Source organism: Liolophura sinensis, chromosome 12, assembly GCF_032854445.1.
Source record: "Liolophura sinensis isolate JHLJ2023 chromosome 12, CUHK_Ljap_v2, whole genome shotgun sequence".
Lineage (NCBI taxonomy): Eukaryota > Metazoa > Mollusca > Polyplacophora > Chitonida > Chitonidae > Liolophura > Liolophura sinensis.
The window spans coordinates 5,403,645-5,426,241 of record NC_088306.1 but is presented as its reverse complement, the minus strand read 5'-3'; the positions used below and the strand labels follow the sequence as shown (position 1 = coordinate 5,426,241).

The 22,597-nt window shown below is 39.5% G+C and overlaps 2 protein-coding genes across 2 annotated transcripts in view; one reads left to right on the top strand and one right to left on the bottom strand.

Moving 5' to 3' along the window:
• LOC135479379 (inactive ubiquitin carboxyl-terminal hydrolase MINDY-4B-like) overlaps positions 1-5,962 on the bottom strand; it is a 32,989-nt gene extending 27,027 nt beyond the window's left edge. Inside the window, exons 1-4 of the mRNA XM_064759205.1 lie at positions 5,912-5,962; positions 4,793-4,853; positions 2,975-3,254; positions 1,303-1,585 (exon numbers count right to left, since the gene is read on the bottom strand). Coding sequence (XP_064615275.1) covers positions 1,303-1,585; positions 2,975-3,254; positions 4,793-4,853; positions 5,912-5,962 — 675 coding nt within the window. The remainder of the gene's footprint in view (positions 1-1,302; positions 1,586-2,974; positions 3,255-4,792; positions 4,854-5,911) is intronic.
• A 67-nt stretch (positions 5,963-6,029) lies between these two features.
• Positions 6,030-11,858, top strand: LOC135479378 (protein phosphatase 1L-like). Its single transcript, XM_064759204.1, has 4 exons — positions 6,030-6,472; positions 7,937-8,105; positions 9,784-9,914; positions 11,457-11,858. Exons 1-4 carry the CDS (start codon positions 6,098-6,100, stop codon positions 11,856-11,858), a joined length of 1,077 nt encoding a protein of 358 aa, XP_064615274.1. The 5' UTR covers positions 6,030-6,097.
• Positions 11,859-22,597: the final 10,739 nt, after the last annotated feature.

Genomic DNA, 22,597 nt, shown 5'->3' with positions numbered 1-22,597 from the left:
ACATGTAAAATCTGGAGTATTTAAGCCTAGATGTCAAATCTGGAGTGAACAAGCAGCCTAGATGTCAAATCTGGAGTGAACAAGCAGCCTAGATGTCAAATCCTGAGAAAATCAGAAGCCTAGATCTATGTAAAATCCTGAGTACATTATGATATAACCAGCCCAGATGTCGAATCCAGAGTATATATACCGATACATGTATAATCCAGCTGTAAAATCCTAAATATATAAACAAATCTAGCTGCCAAATCATTAGTACATAACCAGATTACATGTACATGGGCTTTGCCCCAGGGCTCTGCCCTGGTTCCCTCCCATCATAATGCTGGCCTCTGTCATATAAGTGAAATATTGGGAGTATGGTGTAAAACACCAATCAGATAAATAAATCATAAATACATGTACATGTAGCTGTCAAATCCTCCATAAATAAACAACCTATCCTAATTCCTCAATCTTTTCACTAGCTGACATGTGAAAGATCAACTTTCAGTGAAATTTATTCAAATTTTTAATTTTATTTTGGAGAAAAAACTACATGGGTAAATCATCACACGCCACAGGTGAAATACAGCCTCTTGTTAATTTACCGAAGGTAGGGTTTTATTCTAACTGTTCATCTAATCGCATAAACAGCACGGCCCTTAGCACCATGGCTTAAGCAGAATTAGAAAAAAAAAACAAAAAAAAAACATGCAGTGATCTTCTTTGCAATATATATACATGTAGCAGATGTTAAAGTCAGAGCACTTAAGCACCTATGGTGTCAAATCATGAGTAAACAATTCTAGTTTTCAAATCATAGGCAAACAATTCTAGGTCTCAAGTCATGAGTAAACAATTCTAGGTGTCAAATCATGAGAAAACAATTCTAGGTGTCAAATCATGAAGAAACAATTCTAGGTGTCAAATCATGAGGAAACAACTCTACATCTCAAAAAACATGTACCTAAACACCCCACAGTAGCTGTTGAATCAGACCATCTTTAACTACTGTAATTCTTCAACATTTTGCATGTTTGCAAGGTGTTAATTCAGACATATTCTGAAGGTATTGTTCTGTGTAGATTGATAAAATTATACTTTTTAAGCTCTGAAATTAGCTTATTCAACCAATGTAGTTTTGTCTCCAAAATTCAAATTATAAATGCGCATACACTACACTGAAAGTTGTCTTTCATATGTGAAAAGCTTGAGGAATTAGTGTACATGAATATCTTCTCTTTGATGTTATGTTGAGGAATGGCTAATCCTTCATCCTTCCCTTATTTATATATTAAAAGTGTCAAGCAGAAGTCTTACCTTGTGAGGTGTAGGGGCTTTAATCAGAGAATCGTCCAGGAATGTCGCCAGTCGACTGAGCTGACGCTCAGTAAAAACCAGGATGTCTCCCTTGTCAGGTGACTTGTTACTGCCAGGAGAGGCAGAGCTGTCCGCTGGTACATGAGGGTCCTCGGGGGTGCACGATCGCTGTCCTCCTGTAGGTATGCCTGTACTACCCACATGTCCCACACCATTCTGCATCATGTTAAGGTTGACTTCAGGTCTGTCATCTTCTGTCTTGGTCTTTGTAGTAACTCCCACTCTGCCATAATTATACCACATCTTTTAAAAAATTTTAAAATTTTTTCGGAGAAGATGCACACTGCTTAAAGCAACAACGCATTAAATGTTTCTAATGAATCATTATTGCATAAAATTTCTTGTGATATTATCATAATCCAGTATGAAGCCAACGGCAGCCAGCATTAAGGTGGGAAGAAACCGGGCAGAGCCCCGGGGAAACCCACAACCACCCACAAATGAAACCAGTTTATAAACTACATGCATACATGCATGTGACATAACATTTGTTGTGATATTAAAGGTTAAATTAAACAATTACATGTACATGTACAGTACAACTGGATCCTAGTTGAATACCCTATGCACATCGTGGTCTTACCATAAGCGGAGGGTCCGGTCGCCATACATGTACATGGAACTGATCCACTCTCTACTGTCATCCTGATGCAATCGTTCACCCATGGTGGGGCCCTGATGTTACCAACATCGTGCCATTCTGATCAGAATTTGCCATTGTTCACGCATATATGTATACACGGCAAAATCTGTCATGTCTTTGTGTATTGACAAGAAGTATTTCTTCCTACTAAACAATTTCTCGCAAAATTCCAGTCTTATAGCAGTGTAGCCTATTGACTTTCCTGTTAACCGCATGCACTGGCCGGCCATATAAACATGTTATACAATATGTATCTTTAAAACCTAACTTGCATGCCTGTATAGATTGGGAACATATAGAGGGCGAATGATCCCGTGACATCATCATTAGCTACTGTGGATGATCAGCAGACATCTTAATAGTTAGGGCCTACACTGTTTTAGGCTTTTCACGCTGACTTTACACACGCTACAAAGGCAGAGGTTGTAACTGGATTTTTAGTGACAGTCTCAACAGGCATACATATCCATGTATTTTAATATTCCTTCACATGTGATTACCACTGATAAATGCTGAAGTGACTGTATAACTTCACCTTATACGGACAAACTTGTTATGTGCTAAGCTCAAGGCTGTTGTAGCAAAAATGTCGTTTTAATGTCGTAAAATCATATGATTAGCATATGCTCATGACAGTAACGTGATGGCACCCTGGTACACCGATCTTGATCGGATCCTATGCAGACTGTGTAGGGGTAACTGAACACCATCTGACCATGGTCGGCCTACCACATGCCGACCGTGCAGCTAAGATGGGCGAAGGATATTCGGCTAAGATCCTGTGTGTACTGTAAATGTTATAAGTTCAATCAGCTAAATATCACGCATGCAGCAAATGATGTTCTTCTCAATTGAAACACTTCGTCATGACTCAGGAGTCCTCATGACTGAGATGCTTCGTCATTCTCCTCTGAACTTACGATTGAGAGGGTTGAATCTCATCACAGCTTGTTTTCACCTAGGACTCACCTGTCTCTACCTGCCTTGCTTCGGGTCAATGGATCTGATTGCTGATTGGCCAATCCTGAAATTTTCACTCTCTGGTTCCTTGGAAAGCTGCTGAGGCGGGTGTTGTTTTCCGTGCCTCCACGGAAAAAAGACCTTCCATCAGCCATACATGTATTTGTCAATGAGACCAACTGTGTTTGCTGATGAATTCCACTAAGATTCTGAAGATCACCATGCTGTCCCAGGCTGTTCTTCTCTAATACAACAGCTTGTAACCATGACCATCCAGGATGAATGCCTTCTAAAAATGAAACATGAATTTAATTTAAATTTACAGGCACAGTGTATGATTGATTTCATTGTTAGCTGTTAGGCTTCAGTATGTGCCAAGGTGCAGCCTTCTTTGAGCACAGTTCAACAGCTTATCATAAGACACACTCATGTCAATATGTATTAAAGTCACTTGAAACACCTGCTGTCCCAAAATGAGAGTAAGATATCAACCTGCACATGGAATTAAAACAGATCATGGACGATTACAGTAACTGATAACCATGGACATTTTCTTTTGAATAATTTACCAATGAAGTTTGAACCCCCACCTTTGACAAATATAACCTGTTACAATATACTATTACAATAAATAACTGCACATGATATTCCTCTGACCCTCATTTTATTTTATCACAGACGATGAATTATTTATGGGAATCCACTATACCAGTTGAAGTTGTCTGTAATACAAGACTGCTGCAGTGAAGCTTTTGTTTGACGTTGGATCAGGTAGGCTATGGTTATATTTTCATTTTGACTTGGCATGAGAACAGTCTATAAAAATTATGAGTCACTGTTTTGTGTTGTTCTTTATGGAAATGAATGTCTTACTGATCGAACATTATTGATGTCAGCCTACATTAGAGTATGGTAAAGCAAATGCTTCAGACCAAACAACACACTTGTATGGACAATAAACGTATAAACTAATAAAGTGATGAGATTATAATACATTTTATTATTGGCATTTTTCTACATTATCCGCATGATATTTACTGCATATTAATATTATTTGTAGCCTATAACAACTGGACACATGAACTGACCATCAACCAGGGGCTGGGATATCTTTGATTTGAGCAGGCAATATAGTTGTCACCATAAAGCTACGATTAAAGAATACGAAGCCATCCTTAATTCATGATTTGCATAGGTACTTATTTTGTTAGCACTGACTAAGAAGGCCTGTCCATACAGTTTTTTGGACAAAGGTTACTTGTCCCGCTTTTAGGAAATTATAGCTAAAATATGGTTTCATGGAAAAATTCATCTACATGCATGAAAATCAATAAACGAAGGTATATAATTTTCTGTTTCCCTCATTTTATTCAATCATTTGACTTTCAGTGTCTGTACGTGCAGAAAAATATTAAGTGGTATTGCTTTCTTAGACCACAAATGCCACGAGTGATTTTAGGAATTGTGAAAAACAGTGGAAATTTCCAGAAAACTGTGATATATTTTCAAAACCAATGGGGTTTTGTTGTAAATATGAGCTGGATATTAATTCATAGCCTAAACAAGTAAAATAAAATTGTTTGGGTTAAAATATGTCATTTTATTTGTCTTATATATAGTGAGGTTATTTTTCTCTATTTTTTTCAGACTTTCTCGTAAGAGTTACCTACCCTTGATCACCCCCAAGGGACAAACTGTAGCCCACTTCACTGTTTTTTATTCGCTTTTGTGTATTTTGAAGTAACCTTTTTTCACTAAATATATAGATTTCATGAATACAGTTATTGGTTTATTTTTGATGTGGGAATCCTAGCTATACAGACTGACTCGTGATGGAAATGAAGTCAGGTGTTGTCTGTTCACTACCGGTACAGCCGAGAACAGGTACCTAAACACAACAACAACATAACAAATCACTTATTCACCTGTTTTTTACGTTGCCTAAACTAGCCGGCCTCCACAACGTACTGGTAGACTAAGTAGGTTCTGTCTTCACTGGCTGTTTCTTTCTACATGTACCGGTACCAACATACGATTCGGAGAACTGTGAGTGTCAAATGGACGACAATTGCAGTCCCATCTTCAAAGCTTTCATTATGTTTTTTCAGTTACATTTCAACTCTCCGGGATGTTTCTCTCATAAAAAAATATGTAGACGAGCAAAATAAAGAGGCAGAGAAGCAAGCAAGCATTCCACACCATGTAGGGATCGACTCGTCTAGGCATGTTGTCAACAACGACAGGGTAACAACAACGACAGAGACAAGCGAACAAGGTACCCGTCAATGCAGATAAGGTACCAGCCCAAAGCCCGTATCGCTCCCCCCCCCCCCCCCCCCCCCCCCCCGCCTGACGAGTACTGTTACGTCTATCGCCACCACCGACATTACCACTCCCCCCCCCACCCCCACTCTGGACCCAACAGGCCCCACCCTTCCGGTCGGAAACCCTGAACTCTAAACAAGTTTTGTACTTTAGCAACGTACGTCGCACTTTCTAATAATATTAATAGAAATGTGTGAAGATCCTTTGCACTTTGCTGCAGAGTTAAAGGGGGAAAAATGATACTATTCCTAGAATTGCATGCAGAATTTCCAAGAATATTACTATACTTACATGTAAAATATTGTTGGTATTTTGTATTCATTTTACTAATTATGAATTGAACAAAAAATTAAGAGGCTATTACGGTATAAAACATGCCTCTAAAAACGTGTTTTTTTAAGGTTCATATTACATCATAGCTTAAGTCCGTAAGTGTACAGTACCCAAGCTCAAAGAAATTAATAAAGCTCAAAAAATTAATACAGCCATCTTACTAGTAAACCACATATTTTTTTCAGTTTTGGCTAACGTTGAGTATATCTGCACTTTACTGCACGCACATGTTGTTCTTTTAACAAATAGTACTACAAAAATTCAACTTGCGTATATATACCAGCATACCAGCATGTCCACCAATATGGACTTTTCAGTTTTAAAGAGATTCTGTGCCATTTTTGGGTGCGTGTTTTCACACGACCCACATACCAACATGGCGGTGGTCGGTTAGCGAAACGTCACCTGGAAAACATCTAGGATTTTATCAGCATCTTGTCGAATTTCTTCTCCTCCTACTCATCCCAATTCGAAATGACGATTATAGCCTCTATCAGCCGATTTGCTCGCAAGTATATATTTAGCCCAGAGGCTGTTGTGCTGTGTGTGTTGGCGTTGTTAGTCTACAACTCGCTGTACCACGTTCAGCCTCTGTGGAAATACTTACAGCGAGCTAAAATCAAGATGCAGCTGAAGTGGAGTGGGAAATACGATCAGATCGGCATTGAAGCCGAAAGAGAAGTTACGTCCGAGAAAAATAAGGCGTCTTGGGAGCTCAGGAAAGGCAATGTGGCGACGTACGCTATCCAGGGTCGACGCCCGCATATGGAAGACCGTTTTAACGTTGTTAACGATTTAGAGCATACGGAGACGTCAATATATGGTATATTTGACGGCCACGGGGGAGAGGTACTGCACATAGCTGTAATAGTTTACTTTAAATTCCTGTCAATAAATGGGGGTCAGTTTCATGAAGCGTAAGTCCCCAACTTAAGTAAGTAAATAGCTCTTAGCTAAGTGTAGCTACAACATACATTGTCATCATGGTAGTTAATTAAGGCCTTATCTAGCTAAATGTGCTTTACCTAAATGGCCTTCAGTCTGACATTACACTGATGTTTGGTTTGCCAAAATTTTGTTCGGCCAAGAATGGCCCCCCAAAAACGTCACAGCACGCTCCATTTAAACACCTGATGCAAGAGGGGTGGAAATCCGTCCTGCAACAAGGAGGCATTTCACATACACCCTAAGGATTCCATCATCATCATATGACTGGAAAATTGTTGAGTACGACATTAAACCCCAAGCACTCTCTCACCTTATCTCTGTGTCTGCTGATTTATTGCAAGCTCAGGGTCAATCACTTATTTCCTAGGCCATGTGGAACCAAGATTCCTTCGTGGTCATTGTGATGCTCAAAGTGACATGCACTGACATCCTTGACATATTTGACAAGGGCAGGTAATCAGGTTAATCAGGTTGTTGAATGGAGCCTGCTCTGAAATTTGTTTTGGGTTATGCTTGGCTGTACGAAACTTTGCCAAACCTAACATCAAGCAATATCCAACCAAACTGGCCCCAGGTTTCAGGCATGCTGAAGAAAAGTGTATAGTTACAGTCAACTTAAAAGTTACCCACCAAAGTTAAATACAGTTGTAAAACCATTAGTCCTGTAGTGACCACTACAGAATCCACAGAATGGCAGATCTAGGGGTGATTTTCATTTTATTAAATGTTTAAAGAGTAGAAGCTCAAGAGGGGAGAATCCAAAATGTTAACATCTGGCAACTCAGTGTATGTAGGGGCCCAGGCCTACATGAAAAAAAACAACAAGCAGTCTTGCTCATAGCTACAGTATTTTAATGGGATCAAACCCGGGTTGGGTCACATGGAAGACTTAAAACACGGTACTTTAGATGGGTGATCAGTTTCACTCCCACTTATTGATGCCTCACTTGGCACTTAGCACTGAGAGGTTAGAGCAGGAAACCATCATTGGGTGGGGTGTCACGTCTGGTGTCTTCAGCATGATGCTTCAGTGGTAGCATGGTGGACTCGACCTGGCACAAGAAAACACAGTATATGTACTCGCACTTAATCACTCCTCCTTGTCATATAACTGAAAATTTGTTAAGGTTGACGTAAAGCCCCAAGCATACATACATGTACATACAATCATAGCTGTCATCTTTTGGGAATGTGGAAAGATTTTTTTTGATATCATAGCTCATGTTTGCATTGTGTATTGTGTTGTGATACTAGACACCTGATTTCTTATTTAGGCCTACAAAACACAAAGCTTTATATCTGTCTTGTTTTATAAGATGTTGTGAGATCCCCATTCATTAATCTGTATGCTGTGTTGTATCTCAGTTTGCAGCAGACTTCACAGAGAAGACCTTGTTTAAAAGCCTTATGGTTCGCCTGTTGAAGTCGGCCCTGGAAGGAGAGGCAGAGAACTTGACACGGGTCCTGACAGAGGAGGTCCTTCACGTTGACAGTCAGCTGCTATCTGTGGAGAAAGCCACAATGGAAATATCAGGTACCAGAACTAGACTGCATTTAGATGGCTTATATTTACCTTATATTTGCTGATATTCAGAGACCACTGCCATCCTTAGCCTGGACGATGTGTGCACAAGATTATAATATTGTATCTGTATTTAGCTACCCCACTGGCATGCTCACACCATACACAATGTTTAACATCCAAATCCACTGAATACATGGTCAGTCTGCAGTGTAAGACATTTATGAATATTTTGCAACCACTGACACTTTTCCTTAGAAAATCTCAGTTGAACTGAAAAATAAGGCCTTTTTTGAGCTGCTTGCCACGTGACATCACTACCACCTGATTGACCTCCATTGAAACATCAATACCCTTTAGAAATTGACATCATCTAAAATGTATCCTAATCTATAAAACAGCTCAACACGCAAAGGCAGACAACAGTGTTGTTTTGAAAGCTTATTTCATAGTGAAATAGAAGTGTGGACGTTCAGATGCTTTTAAAATGACAAGAAATTGGGACACTAAGTTACATACTTTGACACTTATTTCTTTTTTCACCTCTAAAATATCAAGAACAGGTGTGCATTGGCTGCACTTGAAAACGATAACCTCGTGTGTGAAATGATTACGTGGTGACATTTGTTGGTATTGCTGATATTGTTGGTATAAGCGACATATTACAGATTTTCCAGGGGTATATGCCACAGAATGAGATAAAAATTGTCCAGAAAAGCACAAGGCCATTGGTGAATGTAATTCCCCTGACTTTGATAAGATCTTATGAGAGCCCTTTTCATTAATCCTGAAATAGGTTTGATGTAACATTAGAGTGTTTGTCCAGAAGATTGTTCATTTTGTTTAAGCTTGAGCAATGAAGGTTTTGTCCTCCGGAACTGAAGAGTTAGCTAGATTAATATATATATATATATATATATATATATATATATATATATATATATATATATATTAAATAGCAAAGATAATGATTTTTTTTAATATATGCTTTTCCATTTGATGTCACTGTAAACTAACAAATTGTTTACATGTACCTTATCCAAGCTGAGCTCTCCTGTCAAATATGTACATTGTCCATGTAACTTGTTCTAGTTTTGAATTTCTCCAAATTATGCTTGTCTGTTGCATATGAAATTTGTTTCTGTTTTATCAGGATGTTTTCAGTAAATTATTCTCGTATTTATTTTGTTGATTGGGGTTGAATCATACTCAGGAATACATATGCATGTCGTAAATTTCTATAATGGCAGTCAGTTTTAAAGGGATACAGAATCAACGCTGGTTGGCTGACAGTGGACGTAGTGTTTCCAGGGTCAGGTTTGTAATTTAGCATACCGAAAATTCAGCTTAGGCTAAACATAGCCTTTACTGTCTCTCACTGCAGCCAGTCTGAATTGATTTTGTATCCCTTTAGCAGAAACCCATTATTTCCTGGAGTAAACCACTGGTCTTTGGCAAATAACTGATGGACCTTATTTCATGATGATCTAACTGATAAATGCTGGGATAAAACCAACACATCGTAAGTTATAATGCTTGAAAGACAAGCATTTTATCCACCCAAGCATGGCCCATCCCAACAAAATTCTTTTACATGAAGTCAACTCAACTCAGTATAATACCTGTCAGTTGTCATCTACATTGCTTTCTCATAGAGTTAACTGATTTCTTCTTGGTTTGTTTTCAACAGGGACAACAGCTTTGGTAGCACTTTTGAAAAATAATGTTTTAACAGTTGCCAATGTTGGAGACTCAAGAGGTGTTATCTGTAATAAAGATGGGAAAGCAATTCCTTTATCGTTTGATCATAAACCACAACAGGTAAGGAGAACAGTGTTGTGAATGCTCTGTACTGTGAGATTAACGGTGTGATGACCCAGGAGCCTCCCACCAATGCAGTCGGCGTGAGTTCAAGCCCAGTTCATATTGGCTTCCTTCAGCCGCATATGGGAAGGTCTGTGAGGAGCTTTGGGGATGGTCGTGGGTTTCCCCCAGTCTGTGCACAGTTTCTTACCACCATAATGCTGGCCACCGCTTTATATATTCTTGAGTATGGCATACAACACCAATGAAATAATTAAATAAATACTGTGAGATTAAACTCTTGTCAGAAGAGGTATAAGCTGGTTGGTTGTTTATTTGTTTGGAGGTTTATTCCACTCTCACAGATATTTCACTTGATGGCCAGCATTATGGTGGGAGGAAACCATGCAGAGACCCGTGGGAAACCCTTGACTCTCCACAGGTTGCTGGAACACCATCCTACGCATATGACTGGAGAGAAAGAGCTTATAGTGAGAGGCTCCTGGGTCATTTTGTTGCGCTATCACACTAACCACTAGGCCATGGAGGTGCCTGCAGTGGTCTATTGAAAGAGAAGAATTCTTCAAAGCAGACAGAAATCTGGACTTCTTATACATGTGAAGTGTTTTGAAAATGGATAATTTGTAAAGAACTTATTTGTTGTTACAAATCTGCTTTATAAGTACTTTGTATAAAAGAAACTGTACTTTGATTGGTTTTTTGGGGGGGGGGGGAGAGGTGGTGAGGAGGGCTTTGTATCAGTTAATAGATTCTCTGATGTAAAAAGGATACAGCACTTACCAGTGTTGCCATGGTTTAAATCAGTCATAGTGTTCAAATTGTTTGTTATCCAATTTGCAAACATCCTCAGGAAAACTGTTAATATTTTATTTTTATTTATTGCAATTCACACTAAAATTGAAAGGTAAGAAGCACTAGCCCAAGTGAAACAGGAAGAGAACAGTAAATGTCTAAATTCAATCATAAATTTAGCCAGAATTTGAAATCCGCCTGTCACATTTGCAATTTTGTCTATGTTCCCTATTTCTCCCAGGTTAATTTTGTGAGAATAGGGTGTCTCAAAGACACTGAAACACCCCTCTGGCCAAAACCTATGGACAATGTATCACCTCTCCGAGGAAGAGGAAGGTTTCTTTAAAAAAGAGTCCAAATATTCAAACAGTTTGATTTCGCTGTTCATTTGGAGAACCTGTTATACTTTAATAGCACTGTAGCTTATTAGTGCGAGGAATGAGGATTTTCATGACTGAGTTGTCAAGCATAGGTTGAAGCTCCTCCCACCCCGCCCACGGGCGGAGCAACATGAGCAAACATGTGACCGAGCTATAGAAATCAGCTGTATGTCGTATCCAAGAATTCGTGAAATCCCAGATCGCTTCAACAAATATTACTGCAACTTTGTGGTGCAGACAAAGGTCTCGTGAAGCCTTTCTTTCTACTTCTGTCAATTTCACTATTGGACATCAGTTCAAACTGGCTTACAATGATGTACATGTACTGTACATAGTAAAAAAAAATGACCCTGTACTTATTTTTCAGCTTAAAGAGAGAAAGCGCATCAAGAGGGCTGGTGGTTTCATAAGCTTTAATGGAGTGTGGCGTGTTGCAGGCGTCTTAGCTACGTCCCGAGCGCTCGGAGATTACCCGTTGAAAGAAAAACAATTTGTCATAGCTGAGCCAGATATTTTAACCTTTGACCTGGATGACCTCCAGCCACAGTTCATGATTCTGGCCACTGATGGATTGTGGGATTGTTTTTCAAATGAAGAGGCTGTGGATTATATCAGAGAGAGGCTGGACGAGCCTCATTTTGGAGCCAAAAGCCTGGTGCTGCAGGCGTATTATCGAGGTTCTCTGGATAACATAACTGTCATGGTGGTTAACTTTGCCGCAAAGAACACACCTGTGAAACGTCCTCAAGTGCGACGCTCATCCAGATAGCAGGAGTGTGTAAATATACATGTACAGTTGTGTACTTAGTATTGTTTGTTGACCTTTTTTTTTCTTTTAACAAGCTTTTAACCGACATTGGTTTACATTATTTTTTTTTTTTAATTCCTTTGTAAGCTGAAGTAATGACATCATATGAACAGAAATTACTGCAAATGCACAGAAATTACTGATTTAATATTATGTGTATGTTCATATGTGTTTATGTGTGATATATGAAAATCTACACGTCTCTTGCATCTCTACTTTTTACACAGTGAGGAAAGGGTAATATTTAGGTTCTCATCATACGAATGAACAGTGTTGTCATTTGCGATATATTTTTAATGGAAATATTTATAAGAATTCAGCTTTATAAAACTTTTTAAAATTTATTTAGCATATACTTTTCATACAGTCAAATTGGAGTCCCAGTAATGTACTTAATTGCTTTTTACATACCCATGGTAAACATTAACATTTCTGTATAAATCAGGTAGGTCTCTGTTATCGGGTACATACTAAGCATTTCACTCAAATGTATGTCTTTATTATGACAAATCTTTTATTATTTAAAGTGAATTTCTAGACAAAAAATGTCACTAAAGATTGATGTCAGAAACTGATAGATAATGACTTAATATAATCTCTTAAATATTTCGTACTGGCATCCACATTATTATTGAAGTCAGTAAGATGAATCAGTTCTCTGCAGAGAGACACTCTATCACAACTACAGGATGTAAAGCTTGGCATACACGAGAGCTTAAAGGGATGCAGGATCGGCTCTGATTGGCTGGTGTGAGAGATAGACAAGCCCAGGCTATGCCTGAACCCTGGGTCACATTTTATTCAAAGAGTTTAGCCCATTTAACAAAAGGAAACCCTGTCTCCACTGTCAACCAATCTCAGCGTCAGTATCCCTTAAGATGTGACTCAGCTTCACTCAAATGGTCGTACGACTTGGGATTGAACTGGGAAACACTTAACAACTGAAATATAACTCCAGTTGAGTCGCGTTGCGCATGAGCCCTTACCTTGTTAACAGCCCGATGCAACGATGGAGTTGAGTTGAGTTGGGTCGTAAGCCAAGCTTTACAGACAGACTTGAAACAGTAGTGCATTGTTTGTAGGCGTTTACTATCCTCTGTGACAGGCACATCAAATAGATGCCCTTGGAACCAAGCAATACTGGACATCATGTTTTTTTTTTTTTTAGTTTTCTGTGAATGACAAACACTAGAAACTTGTATGTATTTATAGATGAATGCATACTTTGCTTTGTGGAACAGAATATTTATACACTGGGTACACAGTACATAAGCATGTATTTGTGTATCCTATATATATTTACATAAATATATATGTTGCTTTAATATCCAGATTTATTTACTACTCTTTTTACCCCATTCTATGATAATATACTTATTTGCTTGCCATACATAATTATAAACAGTTAAAACAGTTAGTTTTACATGTGTATATATTCTGTATTTGCATACAAATACATAGGTTACTTCCCTTTTTCAGGGATTTACCTCCCTTGATGGTGGATAGCTGTCAGTATCGGTATTAAAGTACATGGGACTGTGGAAAATATTACATTGTCAGTTTCTCAATGTACAGAAGCAAATTGCAATCAATGAGTCAAAAGTACAAGAAATTGTAGAAGCGGTTTAGTCACAGTTGATCACAATTTAAATTCCAATTGGTACTTTCAAATGCTAACAGCAGTGGACAGTTTAACCGACACCTACCTTCAAGGGAGGAGCGGGAGTGTGATCAATGAAAGGGAAGTAATCTAGGTATTACAAAAACAAGGAATATGTAGTTTATGTTTTACATGTCATATTTATTGATTATGAAATAGGGTGCTTTGGCGAGTAACTGGGTTACGAAGGCTACAAGCCATGTTTTGTGTCTGTAGTGGTTTGCTCTTGAAGTAGAAAATGCTTTATGGGAACATATCAGGCCTAACCTGCCGTCGTTTTTCATGGTGGATTACCATGGGGAGAGAGTAGATCTATTCAACACATTTCCACACATAAACCTGACTACAATCTAAAAAGTGAATAATTCGTGAATAGACCTATTTTTTTTTTAAAACACCAATCAAATGAAAAAGTAAGTAGACTCTGATTCCTGAACTGTTTTGCATATGAAGTTGGCATGCTGCAGGGGTCAAACTGTTGAATAATTGGTGCTCTTCAGAATGATAAGCTAAACAAAAATTGACGTCATCCAATTCAATATAAAGGTGTGACATTTCATTGCGAAAATCATGGAATTGGATAAATACAACAAACAATTATTAATTACCGTATGTGTAAAAACTTATGAATGATACAAAGTATTTGAAGTTGTTAAAAACGAGTGAATGATGAAACATTTTTGACCATCTTTGCAGGAGCCCATCTCTGGTTAGCTCAGCTGCAGGGGTCAGGAGGTTAGTGAAGAGTCACAAACCTTGGGTTTGGTGTATTCTGGGATGCTGATCTGGGTATATGTGAGTGACAGTTTTGGGGGTTGTCAGTATGGACAGCTGATTATTAACTTTAGATACACTGTGTAGTGTGTGGGGTCTGTATCGTGGGGTCTGAATTGTGGGGTCTAAATCATGGGGTTAGAATTGTTGGGTCTAAATGGTGTAATGTACATCATGGGGTTTGAATTGTACAGTGAAAAGGACAGTGTTTAACTCTGTACAATTAAATACCACTTACTACTTCAGGCATATGTGCACAAGCATGGAAATAAGCAGGACAAGGACAATGTTAAACTCTGTACAATTAAATACCACTTACTACTTCAGGCATATGTGCACAAGCATGGAAATAAGCAGGACAAGAACAATGTTAAACTCTGTACAATTAAATACCACTTACTACTTCAGGCATATGTGCACAAGCATGGAAACAAGCAGGACAAGGACAATGTTTAACTCTGTACAATTAAATACCACTTACTACTTCAGGCATATGTGCACAAGCATGGAAATAAGCCGGACAAAGACAATATCCTGCACCAAATAGTAGACCTGTTTTGACAGCAGGAGGGCAAACTGTATGGTACAGAACCAAACTGCCCATATAAATAACATGGTAAATTTTTTAATGATGTGAACAGCTGGAAGATTTGCCATTATGTTGTGCACCAACTTAAAAATTACTTCCAGGCTTGGTACATAATGTTCATAGCACAAGTATGCCGTGTTTGTATGCTTGCCTGGCATACCTTTTCTACGTGTATGTACTAATGAGGTGACCATATGTGATCGTCATTTTTTACCATGAACTCAGGGAGACCTAAAATTAAGATCTTAGTTTTTCTTTAATGTGATTTTAAAAGTGATCCTTGTTATAAAAATCATTGCAGGTGTCAAGGCAAGTCTTAATTGTGTGCTATTCTGTCAGTGTTTATCAGCATGTAGTGTTGATTATATACATGTAGAGATACCGTACTTTTAAAAATACGGCAAGGCCTGAACAGGGTAGTTTTAGACACTTTTATGAAATGATGACAAAACATCATTGTATCACTGCAGGTTTATGTCCAAATTGTAATGAAGCACTTGCACCGATTGTGCTCTAAGTAACATGTGTATAATGCAATATGATATGTCAGGAAAGAAACAAGTGTTTATAAGCATTTTTCGGTGTGCAGAGGGTATGTTAAGGGCAAGTTTAATACTGTATATAAAGGCAAGTTAGGTATGTAAAGGCAAGTTACGGTATGTAAAACTAAGACAAGTTACGGAATGTAAAACTATGGCAAGTTACGGTATGTAAAACTAAGGCAACTTCCTGTATGTAAAACTAAGGTTACGGCATGTAAAACTAAGACAAGTTACGGTAGGTAAAACTATGGCAAGTTACGGTATGTAAAACTATGGCAAGTTACGGTATGTAAAAATAAGGCAAGTTACGGTATGTAAAACTATGGCAAGTTACGGTATGTAAAACTAAAGCAAGTTACGGTATGTAAAACTAAGGCAAGTTATGGTATGTAATACTAAAGCAAGTTACGGTATGTAAGACTAAAGCAAGTCACAGTATGTAAAACTAAAGCAAGTTGTGGTATGTTAAACTAAGGCAAGTTACAGTATGTAAAACTAAGGCAAGTTACAGTATGTGAAAGCAAGTTACAGTATGTGAAGGCAAGTTTGTTGTTATAGTTTTGTGACGTCTCTTGAATCTTCATGTAGTCCACACTTGTAGGGCTGTTTCAAAAGCTTCAAAAGCATATCAAGATTTATTTGTTGCCAGTAATGAAAAGGTTATTTTTTGTTAGATCATGTTTGTTTTAACACTTAAAGGGATATAGATAGGCTTCTGATTGGCTTGTGTGAGAGATACATGTAGGCAAGTCCAAGGCTGCAAGATTTAACCCAGGAAACTCTGTCTCAACTGTCACCAAATCAGAGTCAACTCTGTGCCCCTTTAAGAAGCTGTAATAGTGTTCATACTTAATACTGTATTATTGTGATATGTTGATTATTGTCAAATAAGCAGAATTTTCCCTTGTTGTGTTTATGTTGTGAATTGAACTGTTTAATTGTTTCAGAAGTTTACAGTATTGAGTCTGTAGGTCTGTTTACATGTATATGTACATGTAACTGCATACTGTCTGTAGGACATTGCTATTGATAAGTATTTGCATCCAGACAATCAGACTGGTGGCAGATATCACCAGGTCCTTGGGGCAATCAGGTTTGCCTAATATCAACAGGCTGAAGGTTCTCTGTGGGACTTTAGCCAGTAGCTCGCTACAGCGACACTTGTAGCAGCTGGAATATTCCGTGAGTGTTCCAGCACTGCAGTTCCACAAGTGCACCCCGTGCAAGCCACTAACAGGTTCCTGGCTGGCTACAGGGATGCTTGTAGAACACATTGTAAATGTTAGGTCTTTGCTGAGGATATATTGACACGCAGGGAACTTTCTGTGAGTGTTCCAGCACTGCAGTTCCACAGGTGCACCCCATGCAAGCCACTGACAGGTTCCTGGCTGGCTACTGGGATGCTTGTAGAACACTTTGTACATGTAACATCTTTGCTGGGGATATAGTGACAAGCAGGGGACATTCCGTGAGTGTTCCAGCACTGCAGTTCCACAGGTGCACCCCATGCAAGTCACTAACAGGTTCCTGGCTGGCTACTGGGATGCTTGTAGAACACTTTGTACATGTAACATCTTTGCTGAGGATATAGTGACAAGCAGGGGACATTCCGTGAGTGTTCCAGCACTGCAGTTCCAAAAGTGCACCCCATGCAAGCCACTGACAGGTTCCTGGCTGGCTACTGGGATGCTTGTAGAACACTTTGTACATGTAACATCTTTGCTGAGGATATAGTGACAAGCAGGGGACATTCCGTGAGTGTTCCAGCACTGCAGTTCCAAAAGTGCACCCCATGCAAGCCACTGACAGGTTCCTGGCTGGCTACTGGGATGCTTGTAGAACACTTTGTACATGTAACATCTTTGCTGAGGATATAGTGACAAGCAGGGGACATTCCGTGAGTGTTCCAGCACTGCAGTTCCACAGGTGCACCCCATGCAAGCCACTAACAGGTTCCTGGCTGGCTACAGGGATGCTTGTAGAACACATTGTACATGTAACGTTTTTGCTGAGGATATAGTGACAAGCAGGGGACATTCCGTGAGTGTTCCAGCACTGCAGTTCCACAGGTGCACCCCATGCAAGCCACTAACAGGTTCCTGGCTGGCTACTGGGATGCTTGTAGAACACTTTGTACATGTAACGTTTTTGCTGAGGATATAGTGACAAGCAGGGAACATTCCGTGAGTGTTCCAGCACTGCAGTTCCACAGGTGCACTCCAGACAAGCCAATAACAGACTCCTAGCTGGGTACGTGGGATACTTGTAGAGTACATTGTACAGGTTAGGAAAACATTGCTTGTGTATGTGCATAGTTTTTTGGTGCCAGAAGATCGTGGGGTTTTTTTTTTTCTTTTTTTTTTGGGACGGTAAACTGAATTGTGATAAAATTTGTACAGTAGTTTGTATGGATGCTGGTGAAAGAAAAGGACTAAAGACTAAAACAGCAGGCTTATAGATTGTTTGCTATAAAGTGCTACTTCAGTTCCAACAGGATCTAGGCAGAAATAATGAAATGACATGTAGTACACCCTATGGAACACTTAGCCAATAGCCAGGTTCAAAAAGATTGGTGATGAATAAGTAACAAATGTTAACCTCTATAAGTAGTGATGGGTCCTCAAAAACACAATCTTTGGCATTTTTTGTAAAATTTTTCGGATGTGAAATGGTAATATTCCTTATGTGATCGCTACTCGGGTGTATCTCAGCATTGGGTGATGCCAGATGTTCTCGCATGATATCACATCAGGCAAAATTGGAAACGACAGAAAATTGTTCGTCTGTATTATCCTCCTAACAGGCTTTTGTGCAGCACATTTTTTTTCCAACATGTTATGAAAGCTGTTCAGACTCCGATCTCGGTCTTTATCATTTAACCCTGCTTTCAGGATCTATTAACAGATAAAATAATGTTACTAAAAATTTCTCGTGTTAAATATTTATCAGATGAATGCATATATTCAAATCTTGTTTTTGAGGGTTTCCCCTTCTTTGCACCGGGATTCAGTGTGATCCTTGACACACTTCAGAGAAGGCTCAAAGCAGTTCAGTTCATGTAGTCAAGTCTCCTCTTTCACAAAATATTGTAAATTAGTCTTTCGTAAATGACATCGCCTTGTGGTCTTATTTTGTGGAAGTGGCACCAGACCTTTGTACTCTCCGTTAAAGGATTGTATGTGGCAGATGTAATGTTTCCATATTCCATCTGGGGTGGCATCTTAAACCGGCCAGTCAGTGGGAATAATTCATTTTCATTTACCTTCTACCTTTCATAATTTTGGCTTATTTTCAAATCTTAATTGGCTGCTCCTTATTCTTTGAACGTCTTAGCAGTTGTATCTTCAGAAAAGTAATTGGTAATTCATGGCAGTTAAACCTTGCAGGACCTGGTTTGTTTTCATGCTAGCATTTAGCTAATGTTTTTCAGTTTTTCAGTTCTGGAATTTGTTAACACATATCTATTAAAGTGTAGAAGTGAGAACATTTTTAGATTCATTTTTACTTCAGAACTTTACCATGATAGTGCCTTTATGGACATACATTCCCATTGGCCAAGAATCAAGGTACCGGAGTGTAGTGATTGGTCTGCTTGTTGGTGTGATGGCACTGCGAAGTTCAGAGGTCAAATGTTATCTGTCTGTTAGTGTTTGTTGTAGGTGCATGCAGAGGTACCAGGATTTCTTCGTGTGTGTTAGACCGTCCAAGTTTTGTATACATGTGTGTGTAGTTCACAAAGCAGAGTTGTGATTGGTTGTATCTGAATATTTAACTCCAATGAAATGTTCTCTTTCATATACAGTGTGCCTGTATAAAATCCTCACGTGTATATTTAACACTTGTACCTGTGTGTACCTGTGTTTGTCAGGACAGAATAATGCTGCTTTGTGTATGCTAATTGCAAATGTCCAGCTCAACAAAAATATAAACCCACTAAGCAATTCTATGTTGTTTTCTTTCAATATTAAGTAACATGTTAACTCATCAACTAGGGTCAATACCGAGTGTCTTCAAGTCAGAATCACCAAGAGCATGAGCCGTGATTACCCTCCATTCTGTTTTCACACTGTCATAGCTCTTGGATTATTTCCGTAAAATCGGGTGGAAATTAAAGCCGCAGTTGACAAGGATTATGTCCCCTTATCGTTGTTAACATGTTATTTAATACTGAAAGTAAACAATATAAAATTGCTTTGAGTGTGTATATTTTTGTTGAGTATCAGTATATATTGTTAACATTATATGATTACACCTGCATATACACTGAGAAGTGCAGATAATATCTCCTTTGGATAAAACTTCATTGCTGTCTTATGTTCAAATTTATGAAGTAAGGAAATGCTGACTTGTCTATTATAGATCTATCCCGTTACATGTAATTTACATACTGCAGATTTTTAAATGATTTGTTGTCAGTTTTCACTTCAAACGATGCACAAAACTGCTGGTGAAATGATGACACATTTAAACCTCTGTCCCCCCAAAAATCTTTTTTGATTGGTATGTACAGCTGTACACATTTGTTTCACATGGGATGGCAGCACATTTTTTTTTTATGAGGTGGTATTAGTGTGAAGCAGGACATTGAGCCACTGCTACATCAAAACTGGAATGTAGCTCAACGTCTACAGTGTTTCAATTTCTACATTGTACTGCCTTTAGGGTTAGGTCATGATGATGAGCCAGTAAGAAACATTTCATTTCAATTAAATGACATCAAAGTCATGATACTGAGCGTTTCACAAGTTCCCCGTTATTGACCCCTTCTTGATATTTTCTACTGAGCTGGCTAATTTTCCCTGGCTTTGCTAAGGTTTGTGGTTGAATTATTTGTGATTCCTAGCTGATATATGGCTATTTCTTGGATTGTGTTACCTGTTTCTTGCTGGGAATGTTAAGATAGCCGAAAGTGATTCCGTCAAAATACTACTTACTGTGCAATACAGATTTACAATAAAAGTAAAAGAAAGTTATGGCATTCAATATGTATTTTTCATTATACATGTACTACTAATTTGGTTGCTTGGAATTCCAGGTCAAAATTTCTCACGTCATAAAGCTACGTGTAATTACCAAATGCTTGGTGAAATCAGTTTATCCTAGCTAAGGTATCCTAGCTACATCGTAAATTCAGTTTCTTGGTGTACACGTATGTTTGATATCTACTCAAGAATATTTCACTAATACCTGAATGGCCATCAGTATTTTGGTTTGAGCTACATGAAGTGGCGGGTGTAAACCATTGACCTTTGGCAAGTTACTGATGGACTGTCCCAGGTGTGAGGTACACGCCCTGATGGTGGAATTTTAAGTCAAGTGGTCTTCAACAGATGTGTAAATGACACCATAGGCACCGCTGCCCATTGCTTATCTGGCCCTACTGTCGTCAGTAGGGCCCCACCGAACTGGGCCTAATGTGCTACTGCCATCAGTGTCCCACCAGACTAGGCCTAATGTGCTATTGCCATCAGTGCCCCACCAGATTGGGCCTTATGTGCTACTGCCATCAGTGCCCCACCAGATTGGGCCTAATGTGCTACTGCCATCAGTGTCCCACCAGATTGGGCCTAATGTGCTACTGCCATCAGTGTCCCACCAGATTGGGCCTAATGTGCTACTGCCATCAGTGTCCCACCAGATTGGACCTAATGTGCTACTGCCATCAGTGCCCCACCAGATTGGGCCTAATGTGCTACTGCCATCAGTGTCCCACCAGATTGGGCCTAATGTGCTACTGCCATCAGTGTCCCACCAGATTGGACCTAATGTGCTACTGCCATCAGTGCCCCACCAGATTGGGCCTAATGTGCTGTGCCATCAGTGCCCCACCGAATTGGGCCTAAAGTGCTACTGCCATCAGTGTCCCATTGAATTGGGCTTGATGTGCTACTGCCATCAGTGCACCACCAAATTGGGCTTGATGTGCTACTGCCATCAGTGCACCACCAAATTGGGCCTAATGTGCTACTGCCATCAGTGTCCCACCAGATTGGGCCTAATGTGCTACTGCCATCAGTGTCCCACCAGATTGGGCCTAATGTGCTACTGCCATCAGTGTCCCACCAGATTGGACCTAATGTGCTACTGCCATCAGTGCCCCACCAGATTGGGCCTAATGTGCTACTGCCATCAGTGCCCCACCAGATTGGACCTAATGTGCTACTGCCATCAGTGCCCCACCAGATTGGGCCTAATGTGCTACTGCCATCAGTGCCCCACCGAATTGGGCCTAAAGTGCTACTGCCATCAGTGTCCCATTGAATTGGGCTTGATGTGCTACTGCCATCAGTGCACCACCAAATTGGGCTTGATGTGCTACTGCCATCAGTGCCCCACCAAATTGGGCCTAAACTGCTACTGTACTAGTGCCCCACCAAATTGGTCCTAATGTGCAACTGTACGAGTGCCACACCAAATTGGGCCTAATGTGCTACTGTACCAGTGCTTGGGGCATATTCCTTTCAGCACAGAGCACTTCGCTGCCCTGATCATTAGAGCATTCGCCTTAAAGTCAGGAGACCTCAGGATAAAACCTGGGTCGGGGTTATGCCAAAGACTTTAAAAATGATACTTGTTGCTGCCTCGCTTGGCGCTGAGCACCGAGAGGTTAGTAAGGACACAACTGATTGACTCGGTATCAGCAAAATGTGACTGGGAGGGGGAGTCATGTCTGTTAGCTTCGGCATGATACATCAGATACATCGGCACTTTGGCGGTACGAACTCTCCCTACCACAAGATGACACATTATACGTATACACACTTAACTCCTCCTCGTCATATGACTGAAAAATGTTAAACCACAAGCACACGTACATACATACAGCGTATGCACCCCTCTCCTCACTCGCTTTACATCACTGCCACCACTAGACAGACTTGACCTTTGGAGTTAGTGCGACCCACATATGCTTGTTCCAACTTAGCCTAAACACCGGTGTCCTCACATGGAACTATTTGATCAGTATTCGTCAATAAAATTGTCTCAGGTGTTGGTCAGAATCATGCTGCAAATATTTTAGATGAAGAGGGTTGTCTGTGTATGAAGCATAATGAGAAGTTGTTCAAGATTTCTGTACAAAATTTGATAATGGTGTCAGTGATTTGAAGCCAGCACGTCCAACGTGCTGTAAAGG